At 43.8% G+C, this 15,902-nt stretch overlaps 1 protein-coding gene across 1 annotated transcript in view; it reads right to left on the reverse strand.

Moving 5' to 3' along the window:
* Positions 1 to 474: 474 nt before the first annotated feature.
* The window catches only part of Slc15a1 (solute carrier family 15 member 1), a 31,640-nt gene continuing 16,212 nt past the window's right edge, over positions 475 to 15,902 (reverse strand). Inside the window, exons 15-22 of the mRNA XM_035453476.1 lie at positions 15,734 to 15,853; positions 13,778 to 13,927; positions 7,635 to 7,684; positions 5,345 to 5,452; positions 5,116 to 5,224; positions 4,279 to 4,422; positions 2,151 to 2,258; positions 475 to 666 (exon numbers count right to left, since the gene is read on the reverse strand). Coding sequence (XP_035309367.1) covers positions 475 to 666; positions 2,151 to 2,258; positions 4,279 to 4,422; positions 5,116 to 5,224; positions 5,345 to 5,452; positions 7,635 to 7,684; positions 13,778 to 13,927; positions 15,734 to 15,853 — 981 coding nt within the window. The remainder of the gene's footprint in view (positions 667 to 2,150; positions 2,259 to 4,278; positions 4,423 to 5,115; positions 5,225 to 5,344; positions 5,453 to 7,634; positions 7,685 to 13,777; positions 13,928 to 15,733; positions 15,854 to 15,902) is intronic.

A 15,902-nucleotide genomic window follows, 5' to 3' on the forward strand; every position in this document is an offset into this window, starting at 1 on the left:
AAAGCCCTCTGTAAATTCAACATTGGTTTCATAAAAGCATTAGAAAAAAAAAACAGTAGTTACCTTTTCAAAATTAAGTTAGTCTGAACTAAGTTCACTTCTGTGGCAGAAATGCAAGACATGGCCCAGTGTTAAAAAGAAAATGTGGGCTTTGAACAAAGCCGGGCAGTGGTGGTGCACACCTTTATTCTGGCACTCACCTGGGAGGCAGAGGCAGGCGGATCTCTGAGTTCAAGGCCAGCCTGGACTACAGAGTGAGTGTTTGTGTAGCCATCGCTACACAGAGAAACTCTGTCTTGAAACCCAACCCCCCCATAAAAAAATTAAAAGGCTCCGACTAGAGTTCCAGATTCACAGCTGGCAGCATAGAAAACAGCTTTGTTATTGTTTTGGTTCACAATGCTGAAGCCTTCTCCATCAAGGCTATGCAGTACACCCTCCTGGCCCTGGGGGTGGAGGTTGGCCTCCAGACCCTCACATATTTGTCTGCTTGACAGGTTCCAAGGTGGCATACGGATTGTCCTTTTCTAAGTTCTTTTTCTTCTCGTCCTCATCAAACTGTGCTTCAACCTCTGCTGGGTTGACATAGGTGTAGAATCGAGCCATGATGGCGAATATCACACAGACCACCAGAAGCAACGAGGCGAACAGAATGTACTCAGCCCACTTGGGAGGGTCGGAGTTGGAGCAAGAAAACAAACAAAAGAACCACAGGTCACATTGGCATAATATTGCACGCATGTCTTCTTGCTACTTCTAGGCAGACGGCACTCTGGAGTGGGGAATGTGGGGCACCCAATAGAGACACACACTGGCTCTTCTCAAACGTCCAAGGAACAGGTGACATTCTCTTACTAATATGGGGTGTGGAAACACAAGGCTTTTGGGAAAATGAGGGAAATTTTCTGATTTTTTTTTTTTTTTTTTAGGCAGAGTTTCTTGGTGTGGTTCTGGCTGTCCTGGCTCTCACTCTGAAGACCAGGCTGGCCTGAAACTCAGAGAGATCTGCCTGCCTCTGTCTCCCAAGTGCTGGAAGGCATGCATCACCACCGCCCAGTGCATTTCTAAAATTCTTAAGGTTTATGGCTGGTGCTAGAAGGATGAGAAACTGCAAAGCCCAAGCAGTAACCTTGCAGGACAGAGTGCTGAACATGGGCAGGAGAGATGGTGTCGAGCTTCTGAGCGTCTGCCAGAGGCATCTGGTTGGGTTCTCAGAACACCCACAAACCCCAAAACTCCAGCCCAGGGGACCCAGTGCTCTTCTGGCTTCCATGGGCAGCTGCAGGTACAGGGTACACATACATACACTCACATATATGCATATATATACACATACGCACACACATGTATATACACACATACTTAGTTACACATATGTATATACATATACGTAATTATAATACATATGCATACACACATATACATACTCATACATATATATCTCTTGACAGTACCTGAGCTTGGGAGCATGAAGCCCTCAGGCCATTCCTGACACAGGAAACAACCTAACTGCTGTAGTGAGAGGAAGCTATCAAGTTGTCCTTGTGTGCAACAAGGCTGAGCAAAAACTGTGAGCATTAGACAAGCTAGGGTTTTGTTTTACTTTAAACGGAAAGCTACAGCCATTTAAAGAATGTCTTTAAGCTGTTGTGAAGTTTCTGCACAAGGAATCTGGTTTTCTTTTCTTTTTCCTCCTTCCCATGCTGGTACTAGAACCCAGAGCCTTGTGCATGAATGGCAAGGGCTCTACTGTGGAGCCATACCCCTGCCCACATGTCTAGTTTGGGGCTCTTGAGCTGAACTCACAGAATGGATGGATGACAGATGTTTCCTTTGACAGTAGACCCCATTGGGTGTAGGAACTTTAACTCGGTGTGGTTAGTCTGGTGTTGGTTTCCAAGCAATAAGAGCCAGGAGAGACTCTGCCCTGCACCACTGTGGCAGTTCCAGCTGGTGGGTAGCCATTGACTCAAATGGATACATACTTATAGGTAGCTAGGGAGGGTCATGGTGATTACCATTAATAACCAGGAAGGTTAGACATTCAAACTCATTCTTAGCTACAATGTAGGGTTGAAGCTACATAAGACCCTGTCTCAAAAAAGTACAGGAAAAAAAATAGGCGTATCCGACCTCCTTTCCCCTCCTACCTGTTTCTCAAAGTGGCCCGCCCCTGCCACAATGAGAACGATAATGTTGCCAACGGCCACTGTCAAAAGCCAGCCTGCCTGAAGCACCGACTTCATGTTAGACGGAGCCTGTGGAAGCAAAGCAGAATGGGTCACAACGAGATTCCCGCTTCAGCCAGGAGAGCACCACCCACCGCTCAATGCACCAAGCACCGTGGACGTGCAGATCAGAGGTCGGGTTTAGTCAGGTGTGGTATCTTACACCTATAATCCCAGCGTTTGGGAGGCTGAGCACAGAGACCTCAAGTTTGAGGACACGCTTGGCCGCAACACAACCCTGCTCTAAATATAAACAAGTACATAGGCAAATAAAAAACAAAAATGTCAGGTCATGTACAATATAAGGAGGGCATCACTTTTGTGAGGAGACCTACAAACCCTCCTGATGCAGACTTACACTTACGAGTGTTGCCTTAGTAACCGTTGCAGATCTACAGGCAGATGGACTTTGCTCACAAGCTTCTAGGCAAAGCCATCTGGGGCATGTTCTCCCCAAAGCTCTGGGCTGCAAACTTACCCTTCTGTAGCTTTCCTGCCATGTCCTTCCTCAAGCTCTGACCACCTATGTCACAGCCATGGTGTTTGTCAGACAGTGTGGTCACCACAGACAGCGGTGACCCACCCATGCTGACCATCACAGATACTGAAGGAAAATATGCCAAGGTGCACTGGCTTTAACTGTGGCTCTGCCAAATGCTTAGACATCAAGCTCTAATTGGGGTCCCAATAAAATTTGTCTAATTAGCTGTGGTGGTTTGAAAGAAATTGACCCCTATAAGCTCATAGGGAGTGACACTACTAGGAGGTGTGGCCTTGTTGGAGGAAGTGTGTCACTGTGGGGTTAGGCTTTGAGGTCTCTTTTGCTCAAGCTATGCTCAATGTGACTCAGTTCACTTCCTGTTGCCTTTGGATCAAGATGTGGAACTCTCAGCTCCTTCCCCAGCACCATGTCTGCCTGTGAGCTGCCATTCTCCCAGCTGCATGCTCCCTGCTGTGATGATAATGGGCTGAACCTCTGAAACTGAAAACCACCACCTCAACTAAATGTTTTCTTTATAAGAGCTTCGTGGCCATGGTGTCTCTCTACAACAATAGAAACCCTAACTGCTGACCTCAGACTTAGTGTGTTGCAAGGATTGTCTTGAACTTCTGACCTTCCTTGCCTGTGCTTCCCCAGGGAAGGACTAGAGGAGTGCACCACCACACCTGTTTTCAGACAGTGCTGGACATTGAAACCATGGCTGCATGCATGCTAGACAAGCATCTGATCAAATGAGAGTAAAGGTGTTATACTTGTTCTTAGCAGTAGATCTGATTTGGTGTAATCACCGGGAATGACAGAGAGATGTCAACTGGACCTTGAATGCAACCAGAACACAGACCTATAGACAAGTACTTCTGTGCACAGCTTGTGCCTTTTGGATATTATATATGGCTCCTAAAACCTGACAGGACAGCATTGCCACGGAGTAAAGATCTTGTTGACCTTATAGTCCTTGCTCTGTGCCAGACACCTGCGGTTGTCTGAATGAGAAACACCCCATGTAATATCGGGCATTTATACGTGGCCTGAGTGGCTGCTCAGGGGAGGTATGGCCTTGCTGGAGGTGGGCTTTGAGCGTTTAAAACCTCATACCTCTCTCACTGCTTTGTGCTTGCAATTCAAGATGTGAGCTCTCAGCTTCCTGCCTTGGCTACTGTGCACCTGCCTAGTGCTACCATGATTTACACTGATCACAACCACAGCCCTGTAAACCCTTCTTTCTGTAAGTTGCTGTTAGTCCTGGTATCTCATCACAGCAAGAAAGAGTCACTAACATAACACAACAGTTTCACAGAAAGAACAGACAGAGCACCATAATGATACATTATGCTATAAACAAGCCATAAGTGGTGGTGTGTGTCTACTACTCCAGTGCTTGAAAGCCAGAGGCCGGAGGATAGCCTGGGCTTCATACTAAGACCTGTCTTAACACAACCAGCAAGACAGAAGAGACTCTAAGCGTATGGGCATCCCTGATTCAAACCAAGTTCCCTCAGCACTTTTCTGAGGACTACAGGGAGCAGATGGGAGGAAGAAACAAGAGACCTGGGAATATGAGAACTCCAGTCCCGTGACAGAGAAGACCACTTCGCCACAGGTGAGAAGGAAATACTGTGGAATCTGCAGCGCCATGTTCACCGTGTTGGGTGGGATGTCTTCAAATTCCTTCACTTCCAGGCAGCCATTACTCTAGACCATCAAAGCAACAGGCAGGAGGTTGAGAAGGAGGCAGAGATACCTTTTAGAATAACAACTGCTCATACAGACAGACTGAGTTGACGTTCTAAGGCTAAATCAGGCAACTTACAAAGTCAGTGCCCATTTTAAATGTAGCTGTGCAATGTTGGAAGCCTGTTAGTTAAAACCCTGCACCCTTTAAACATTAAATCCTAACGTCAACAGTCTGTAAGGAAGCATCAAACACTGCTCAACAGCAATGTTTAACTAGCGTGTGGCTGAGTCTCCTGGGTTTTATTCTACAGTCAATATAAGTCAACAATAAGTTAGAGAGAATGAATCCGTGATGGGCCAGTGAGATGGCTCAGTGGGGAAAGGGGCTTGCCGTCAACCCTAACAACCTGAGTTTGAACTCTGTGACCCACACGGTGGAAAGAGAGGATGGACTCCTATAGGTTTTACCTAATTACACACACACACACACACACACACACACACACACACACACACACACACACGTGCGTGCATGTGCTCTTGCACAATTAAGAAAAAGAAAAAGGAATTAGTGGTGAGGTGAATTAGTTCTAAGCCCATTTGGAAAGCCTAGCCCCTCTAGTTAATCATGAGCATATCCTAAGTGTCTGTGAGGACTCATGCCAGCCGAGGTCAAATGGGCTGTCTGCTGGGGTGGAATGAGCTACTGACCATCCTTCTGATCACGTAGGTGTACGCACTGCCAAAGTCGAGGTTGGAAGATTTAAAGTCACGTGGACAGTTTGGCCCGATCTCTGTGCCATTTATTGTGAAGTCCTTTCTATTAAAAGAAAGAACAACAGTGGTTACAGCTCTTGGGTATTAAAATCTCCATTTTTTTTAAATAAAAATACCAGACAATCTTGAATTTAGGAGTGAGTTGCCCAGAAAAGGTACTTACACGCCAGAAGGAAAAAACTGATAACTGCTGGCATTGTTAGTGGGGATGTTTTCAAACACTTTCCCACTCATCGTGATGCTAAGCATCTCATTGAGGGTGTTGACAAATCTGGAAAAGAAAACCGTCTGTCTTGTAACCAAGCCATGGAATAATGTGTCCTCCATCACAGGTCGGGCACCAATGTTAGGTCATATCCCTTGTGAAGGAATTTAAGATGCATACAGAAAATTCCTGGGGTCTAGAGGCAGGCAGTTAGCTATCTTACGGTTGTTCCTGTCCACCCATTCATGAGAACACCCTCAAAAGAATTCACCTAACTGTGTGTACACCGGGAACTGTTTAGCTTACTGACATTGAGGGGCATTAGTTAACGAGGCATGGAAACAGGGACCAACTCCTTTTCTTTTTAGAAGGCAGCTAAGCTTTGTTTGTGCTGCTTGTGTGGAGAGTTTCAGAGTTTAACAGGTGAAGGGCCAAAAACAATAAAAACGTTGCTGGATGACAGCCCCAAGCAGGGCTCCCTCTGGAGGTGGAGAGCCTGACATTTCAGTTACTTCTGAGAGCCTGGGGCGGGGGTGGGATGCAAGATCGGAGAGGAAAAAGTTAGCTAATCCAATAAGAAGAGGCTTTCCTAAGTGACTGCCTTCAGATAGGGGACTCTGTGTCTCTCGAGTGGACACCAAAAGCCTCAGCCCTAAGTCCCAAGGCTTCTAGCCTTGACAAGTCCTCTTGTTTAAACCTCAGGAGGAAGCAGGTGAGATGCTTGTCTTCCTAGGACCATACAGAATGTTGGGCTACAGATGTTTCTTTGAAGGCTCTATGCTATAGAAGACCCTGAGGTTCTTATACTGTCCTAGGGAAGAGCATCTTGCTGTCCCCAAGGGAGATCAGGTGTTTGTTTTGTCCACCAAACACACAGGTGACAGTTACAGTGGATTGTTCAATACGCAGAATAGGAGGCAATAACAATGGACATCTAAGTGCTGTAAAGGACAACCTAACCATTGTACCCCTAAAATATACGGCCCACTTTCATCAGCTTCATGGAATATATTTATTTGACAGAATAGTCTATATATACACAAATATTATTATTTTTTAAATTTTGAGACAGGGTTTCTCTGCGTAGCCCTGGCTGTCCTGGAACTCACTCTGGAGACCAGGCTGGCTTGAGTCACAGGGATCTGCCTGCCTCTGCCTCTGCCTCCCGAGTGCTGGCATTAAAGGCTATGCCACCACTGCCTGGCCACAAGTAATTTTTAAAGGATACCACATTAACATTTAGTGTGTGTGTGTGTGTGTGTGTGTGTGTGTGTGTGTGTGTGTGTGTTGCATGCAGGTGCGCTCAGAGGCCAGTAAAGGACATCAGATAACTTGGAACTGGAGTTGTAGGCAGCTGTAAATTGCTTGACTTTTGTTTTTCTGTAGCCTCTGTCCACACACCTTACTAAGCAAAAGAAGCTATTCAGTGCACAGCACGTCCTCTTTTGTTTGGTTCATTCCTAGAGTTCTGGAGACTTCCCTGGTGGTCCTGGCTTAAGGGCATCCACTTATCACAACCAATTTCTCACCAAGCTTCTGGCAGTTAAGACTAGGTACCACTCTTTCAGAAGATCCCAGTTTAGTGACTAGAACCCAAAAGGCCAGTGAGAAAGATACCATGGAGTCCAGGAAAGAAGGCCTTCACCTGGGCCCAGTGGGGAAGTTTCTTCTGAGGACAGGGTCTGGGGGAGGACAGAGCACGCCCTTCCCTTAGGTCACAGGGCACATCGAGGAAAACTGGCTCCAGAGAGGGGGATGACACCCTGAGCCCTGTAACTCTAAGAGCTAGAGACTTGGTGACCAGTAAAGGCTAACATTTTTGTGTGTGTCATGAATGAATGAATCCTGAATTCTATCAGATTATTTTCTACATCAGTGATAAATGGACTTTCTTCTCTAGTTTATTAAGATGGTGAATTGTGCTGGCTGAACCAGCCTTCCATTCTTGGTGCAAATGTGACACTTTCATACCCTTGTTACAGACAGACTTGATTAAGGGGATGTGTCAAGCTCTGTTGGAAGCTGACAGAACAGTTTCAAAAGAAATCTCAAAAAAAAAAAAAAAGTAGGGCAGTGGTGGTTGTGCACGCCTTTATCCCAGCACTCAGGAGGCAGAGGCAAGTGGATCTCTGTGAGTTCAAGACCAGCCTGGTCTACTGAATGAGTTCTTGGACAGTCAGGACTATTTCACAGAGAAACCCTGTCTTGAAAAATAAAACAAACAAACAAACAAAAGAAATCTCCATACCTGATTCCATTTTCTCCTTTTTCTGGCTTCTGGTTAAGCCCATCTTTTACCTAAGAGAAAGAAAAAGATAATATAAAAATATTCCCGAGCCAGTGAGATAGCTCAGTGTATAAAGGCCTTGCTGTGCAAGCCCGTCTCTCTGAGGCAATCCCTGGAACCCATGGAAAGGTGGAAGGAGAGAACTCACTTCTCAGTTGTCTTCTCACCTTTATACATACACTGTGGCATGCATGCTCTGCTCTCTTATTTGCCCATCATGTACACATGCACATACACACACACATAATACTCAGACATATAGATATATATACACATAACACACACACACATAACACACAGACATACGGATGTACACACACATAACACACAGACATACAGATATACACACACATATAACACATAGACAGAGATATACACACATAACATACATACACATAACACACAGACATACAGATGTACACACACATAACACACAGACATACAGATGTACACACACATAACACACAGACATACAGATATACACACACACATAACACATAGACATAGAGATATACACACATAACATACATACACATAACACACAGACATATAGATATACACACACATAACACACAGACATACAGATATATACACACATAACACACACACATAACCACAGACATACAGATATACACACACACATAACACACAGACATACAGATATATACACACACATAACACACAGACATACAGATATATACACACACATAACACACAGACATACAGATATATACACACACATAACACACAGACATACAGATATACACACACATAACACACAGACATACAGATATATACACACACTATACACACACATAACATACAGACATACAGATATATACACACACATAACACACAGACATACAGATATATACACACACATAACACACAGACATACAGATATATGCACACACATATACACAAACACACATACACATGCATACACACACATATACACACAAACATATCTCTTGCGGAATAACCTTTTTGTTTACTATGAAGATGTGTTTAACAACCCTGAGCACTTTAAGAAAAGGCTGAATGGCCCATAGCTAAGCAGATTTTTGAAGCAGAGAGGATGAAGGGAAGAAGTCAGGGTGGGGACAGGAGGAGACACAGGACAAGCAGGAAGTGCAAGATGAAAGTGAGGTACTGCCATGTGGCAGAATGCAGCTTAACATAAATGAGTTAATTTAAGTTATAAGAACGAGCTGAGACAAGCTTAAGCTAAAGTCTGAGCTTTTGCCAGGTGATGGTGGCGCGCTCCGTTAATCCCAGCACTTGGGAGGCAGAGGCAGGTGGATCTCTGTGAGTTTGAGGTCAGCCTGGTCTACAGAGACAGACTTCTAGGACAGCCAACGCTACACTGAGAAATCTTGTCTCAATAAACAAACAAATAAACAAACAAATAAGGGCAGAGCTTTCATAATTAGTATAAGTCTGTGTCATTATTTGGGAACTGGCTGGCAGCACAGAGAATGACTTGGTACATGTGGCATCCAACATAGAGGTTCAAATATCCAAACATAGGGCCCGTGGAAGCTAAGAAAAGTTCTGGACAAGGAGTCGGATGAGGATTCCTCATCCTGCAGGCTTTCAGGTAGGCTGGGGTATCACACAGAGATGCAGCTCCCAGACATTGCCTGTGGGCTGCATCCATATGTTGGTGCCATGCACTAAGCTGAGCCAAGCGGCAGTGACATGGCAGTTTAAGATTTGTCTCACACAGCCAGAGAATGCTGAAGGTTCTCAGTAAAGCCAGGGCCAGACATAGAATGCCTCCAAAAAGGTACAGTATGTTTTAAACTGTGCTTAGATGCTGAAGAAAGAAAAGAAAATGCATATAGTCATAGAAAAAACAGCTTAAAAATTATAAATTCTTGAAAGAGAGAGTAGTTAATATAAAAAGAATAAGCCACATAAAGGTGGGAAATACACAGGGTATCTGGATCTGTATGAAGCTTCATTGACTTTGAATTTCTTAAATGCTAGTGTATAAAAAACAATAGCTACTTGAGAGGCACTGGATTACAGAAACTGCTGCTAGATTAAACCAACCTATATATTTTAAGAATGTCTTAACTTAAAAATGGAAGTCAGAAAATATGTTGCATTGGGAGAGAGGTTATGCGTTTGTTTCTATGGGAAACAAAAAGTTAGGGTTCTCTCCAAAATTGATGAAGATCAGGTTTGATCGGGGGAGACTTCCTGAGGATCCTGGCTACAGACATGATGGACAAAGCCAAGAAAGACTACAGGACTGGTGGTGCATATGCTGACCCCTCTGCTATGGGAACAGCTCTGAGACTGGATGAGACATGATAAGCCTTGTTGGCCACCCTTTCATATGGCATGGGTAGAGGTTTGATTATACAGTCCAAAGAAACAAAGTTAGCAGGTGCCTTTCACCTGCTCAAACATAGAACAAAAAGATCATCTTTAAATGACTTGTGTACACTGAACATTCCATACTTGGGTTAAAACAGATATACATGCTACCTTTGAAAGTCTGTGTGTTTTTGGAAATATAAAAGGAGCAGACACCAATGAAGACAAGTAACCCAGGTGATCCAGCCTCTCGTCATGCCTCTGTTGCAGTTTCCCCAAAATTCTGCATCTAGAGCAACTTCAACATGGCCAGGTAAGATGGTCCAGCCTCAGACTACTCCAGCCAAGACTTCAGACAACCTCTACCCTTCCCCATCACACAGAGACTAAATAAAAGGTAATACAGATACTTCTTCCGGGACTTGATCATTATCCCAATTTTCTCAGAGTCCCCTAAAGATGCCAGCGCCCCCAGACAACAGGAGGCAGTCTAGAGAACATGATGCCCACATTCCTAAGAAGTGGGAAGGATGGGGTTTGGTGGTTCGTGGTTATGGTTACAGTGGTTTATGGATGTTTGTCATCATTTGGGGTGGTGGCTACAAGTTGCTATTGGCCATGGTTAGGAAAAAGGCTAAGCAAAGGAGACTAGATTCAGCAATCTCTTTCTGAAGGGGATAAGACAGATATAACAGAAATGATGGGATAAAACAATAGATTGTGGAGTCTACTTTTGAACAACTACTAATCTCAAATATTTTACATTGATATTGATTTTTGTATATTGATACAAATTCAAGGTTATTTGTGTTATACTGTGTACATATTTCTACTTTTGTAGAAAGGTATTGCACCCATGTAGCTCATTTAAAAATGCAATGCAAAGTTCTAGTCCTTGAAAGCTATTTAGGATAATAAAAAATACAGCTTAGCAGTTAGTCATCTATAACAACCAAACTTATAGTCATGTTAGGTATGTTTTTAAGTCAAACAGATATATTTCAATTAAATGGTCTTCAAACACTTCAAAGAGCTATAGAACATGAATTAAACAATTTAATTAAAATTTTAATAACTAGGCTTTTCATGACAGTGAGATGGAAACACAATCAGAAAAGGATGATGGGCATGAAGAACTTCCACAAGGAGTTTGCTTTCTATGTGGCAAAGGTACATTTGGTCGAGAAGCTGCCCTTGCCTTGACTGCTGACAGGCTGCTGTCCAAACCGAACAGCCAGGACACAAAAGAAGGCAACTGCCAAACTTGGTCAAGACAAGGCAGAACAGTCCTTCAAAATTCCCGCTTCACAAAAACATTTTTAGACATTCTAGGCTGTAGCCCAAAGACAGATGCTCTGACATTACAGAGGAACCTTGGGTGACTGTCCGGGCAGCCAGCTGTTTCTGTCATTTCTATAGTTTTGGAAGTTGTTTGCTCTGCACTTACTGTTTATTCAGGAAATATTTTGTGCTTCTTGGGTCTCAGATGGAGGCTGAAGGCTAGATAGTTACAGTTTTACAATTTTCCTTGTTACCAAATTCAGAAAATAAACTTACATAGGAGATATAACGTTTATAAGTTTGAGAGACATAAAAGCTTAAATTATTTACCTAAAAAACATTTTGAGGTCTAAAAAGATACTTTTAAGATGGTAATACAATTTATAATAAAATGTTTTAGGTATAAAACTTTAAATTCATCAAGATAAGATAGATAATAGAGTTTTTTTCACTGAATATGCCAAATACAAATGGACTGGACATTGTGAATATAGTTCTTACTTGATAATTGTTCTTATTGGATATAGCTTCATTTGTTAAAGTTAATACCTTTCCTTTCTATTTAGACAATACTTGATAATTGTTCTTATTGTATATAGTTTTACAATGTTATACTTAAAACCTTTCATTTTTATTTAGACAAAAAGGGTTTTGGAAAATGTTGTGGAACAATCTTTTTGTACACTGGGAAGTCGTGTCTCTCTGGTTTAATAAAAAGCTGAATGGCCAATAGCTAGGCAGATTTTCAGGGCAGAGAGTATACTGGGAAGAAGAAAGGCAGGAACATGAGGAAATGCAGAACAAGCAGGAGGTGTAAGATGATAGAGAAGTAACACCTTGGAGCAGAATACAGATTAATATAAATCTAAGTCACAAGAGCAAGCTGAAACAAACCTAAGCTAGAGGCTGAGCTTTCATAATTAGCATATGTCTCTCCATGTCATTATTTGGGAGCTGGCTAGTGGGACAGAGGAAGACTCACACACACACACACACACACACACACACACACACACACACACACACACACACACACGGAACAAAATAAAATAAATAACTTCCTGACATTTATCTCATTAGGATCAATTCACACTAACACTTCAGACTTTGAGTGAACGATACTGGTCCTTGTCCTAGGAGATAAGTGCTCCATTTCTTCATCCCTGCTCTCCCTCCAGGCTAACACACGTTATTGCTGTTATTGATCCCTGATTGTCAGTGATTCCAAAGAGTATGACTCTCCAACAATTCAGATCGTCCGACCTTCGTACATTGCAACACCGAGGTGCCAACACAAAGTTCATGTGTGAGGACCGTGCAGACGAGTTGGGAAAATTATTGCAAAATAAGAGCTCATAACGCTTTAAGGCTTCAAGGAAGTACATTTGTGCTGGGTCACGCTCAGAGCTACTCTGGGGTGTATCCTTCCTGCCACAGGCTGGACACACCTGAAAAAACAAGTCACTCAACAGCTTCCCAATTAAGCAAATGACCAATTAATTGGACTTTGATTTTTTTCATATGTTCTTACTCAGATTCCCCCGACTGACTGACTTCATTCAGTTCACCTACACCTTCCCTCTTTGTGTGCCAAATGACACGTCTGCATTTTGTCAACAGTATTTCATATGCATTGTATGCCTTGTGTTTGATACAGGTGACATATTTTTGTTAGACTGCTCTAATTAACTACATATTAAAAGATTAATACAAATAAAGTTATGTTAAGCAATTTACCTCAAAAGGCCTCTGCGAAGTATGCCATGTATCCATGTGATTCACACACATCCATTAAAGAGCACATGGGCACACACTCACCACAACACAAACAGTTTTATTTTTAGTTATTTACCTTTACATTTTTATTATTTTTGCTTTTTTGAGTCAGGGTCCTGCTCTGTCTTTCTGGCTGGCCTGGAACTCAAAGAGAGCCTCCTGTGTCTGCTTCCTGACTGCTGGGATTAGAGGTGTGCAATGCTATGCCTAGCTAAGAAGGGCCTTGCTAACAGTCCAGGCTAGCATCTGCCTCCCGAGAGCTGGAGAAATAGGTGTGGGCCACCACACCTGGCTCCTAGTTTTCTTTTAAAAGTTTTAATTAATAGCAATCGTCCTTATCCACCAGACAAACCTTCACTGGAGGTCAAATAACCTGTGTTCCTCAAGAAAGAAGAATCTGAAGATTGCCTAGCATAGTACTCTATATAGATAAAGAAATGTCACACCAAGAAACAGCTGTGCCCTGAGGCTGGAGAGGTGACTCTGCTGCTCTTGCAGAGACCTGAGTTTTGTTCCCAGCACCTACATGGTGGTTTATAATTATCCATAACTCCAGTTACAGGGGATCTGATGCCTTCTCTGACCTCCTCAGACACTGGGTACCCATGGGGTGCACATGGGTAAAACACTCAAACACAAAATAAAATCTAAACATTTTAAAAGCCATATCTCTAATATTGCATTCAGCTTATAGAAAGCTGTAAGTATCAACTACTTACCACAAAGAAATTACTGGGGCCCCATACTAGAAGGGTGTAGCGATGGCCTGTCTCAAAGTTGTAAACTACTGTAGTGACCGAAGGAGACCCAGGAGAAGATATGTTTATGCTTGTCAGCTTGTCTGCATCAAAAGTCATGAAATTGTTTGTCTGGATGGGGGAGGGGAGGCAGAGTCAGTGCTGTGCATTTGAACACTGTAATGCCACGATACATGGTATCCCATGTTCACATACATCCAAAATACTTTGTAGCGATTTAACCCTTGGCCTCCCATGCCCATGGACACTTCCCTACGGTTCTTTCTGTATTGCCACAGGGATCATATTGTTCACCAAACACTTTAATTTTTTTTTGTCTAGGGAAACACATTCTGTAAAATCAGCTATAGTACTTTGTAAAGAGCAGTACAGGGACTGGAGCTGGAGAGATGGCTTAACAGATAAGTGGCTGCTCTTCCAGAGGATCTAGGTTTGATTCCCAGCGTTCATACGGTGGATTGCAACCACCTATAATTCCATTTCCAAGGAATTTGACACCCTCTTCTGGCCTGTGAGGGCACCAGGCACACACATGGAAAACAGGCACATAATGTAGGCAAGACACCTATACACATTAAAAAAACAACCCCCCCCCAAAAAAAACCTCCAGAGGGAAAGCAACCGTTCTGGTGAAAATCAATATGGGGCACCCTGGCAACCAGGAGCCAAACTCCTGACACCTTCTTCAAGGCCTAAGTTCACTGCTCTGCCGGTGGTGAACCAGGAATGAGAATAGATGAACCCACCACAGTGGGGTCCGGACCTCAAGGTTCTCCAAGTGACCAGACTCAAGGCTGGGAACCAGCATTCAGGGACAGTGATCTCCAGAGTAGGGTTTCTGACATCAGCACTGCATTTACCAGGGCCGATAATACTTCCCTGTGGAGGCTGAGTGCCCTCACCTCTGGCTTCCATTGATGAAATGCCAGTGGCACACTCTTAGTTTCTAACAACCGAGAATCATCTGTAGAGACTGTTCAACATCTCCAGGGACACCATGGGACCTTCCCTGCTGTTGGAAGTGCAGTTTCCTTTGGCAGCAGCACATGGACCTATAGAGACGCAGTATTTCTGCTCTACAGATCCAGTCTGCACTCTCCAGGGCACTAGAGCGATGAGTAACCCACATTCAAGTCAGAGGCCCACTGGTCCAGAGAGTCACCACCTGTCAGTCTTAGCCTGGCTTTGGGATTCATACAAGGACCCATAAGAATGGCTCCTGTGAGTTGTGGTGTAAGTCAGGTGAGAAGATGAGACAGGAGGCCGTGTTAGTTGTGGTGTAAAAGTCAGGTGAGAAGGTGAGACAGGAGGCCGTGTTGGTTGTGGTGTAAGTCAGGTGAGAAGGTGAGACAGGAGGCCGTGTTAGTTGTGGTGTAAGTCAGGTGAGAAGCTGAGACAGGAGGCCGTGTTGGTTGTGGTGTAAGTCAGGTGAGAAGATGAGACAGGAGGCCGTGTTAGTTGTGGTGTAAAAGTCAGGTGAGAAGCTGAGACAGGAGGCCGTGTTAGTTGTGGTGAAAGTCAGGTGAGAAGGTGAGACAGGAGGCCGTGTTAGTTGTGGTGTAAAAGTCAGGTGAGAAGGTGAGACAGGAGGCCGTGTTAGTTGTGGTGTAAGTCAGGTGAGAAGGTGAGACAGGAGGCCGTGTTAGTTGTGGTGTAAAAGTCAGGTGAGAAGGTGAGACAGGAGGCCGTGTTAGTTGTGGTGTAAGTCACTGAGACAGGAGGCCGTGTTAGTTGTGGTGTAAGTCAGGTGAGAAGATGAGACAGGAGGCCGTGTTAGTTGTGGTGAAAGTCAGGTGAGAAGGTGAGACAGGAGGCCGTGTTAGTTGTGGTGAAAGTCAGGTGAGAAGGTGAGACGGGAGGCCGTGTTAGTTGTGGTGTAAGTCACTGAGACAGGAGGCGGTGCTCCCTCTCGCTTACCTGAGACATTTGATCAAGTGTCACACTTGATCCAGGAAAATACACAGTCATATTATTGTCCCCTATATTCAAGGCCTTAATTTGAACTTCATTTCCTCCAGGGAAGACTGGAAGGGTTTTCTGGAAAAAGAAAAGGAAATCAACAGTGAGGACTTCTACGTGTGGTCAC

The sequence above is a fragment of the Cricetulus griseus genome (genome assembly GCF_003668045.3).
Source record: "Cricetulus griseus strain 17A/GY chromosome 1 unlocalized genomic scaffold, alternate assembly CriGri-PICRH-1.0 chr1_1, whole genome shotgun sequence".
NCBI classification, from domain to species: domain Eukaryota; kingdom Metazoa; phylum Chordata; class Mammalia; order Rodentia; family Cricetidae; genus Cricetulus; species Cricetulus griseus.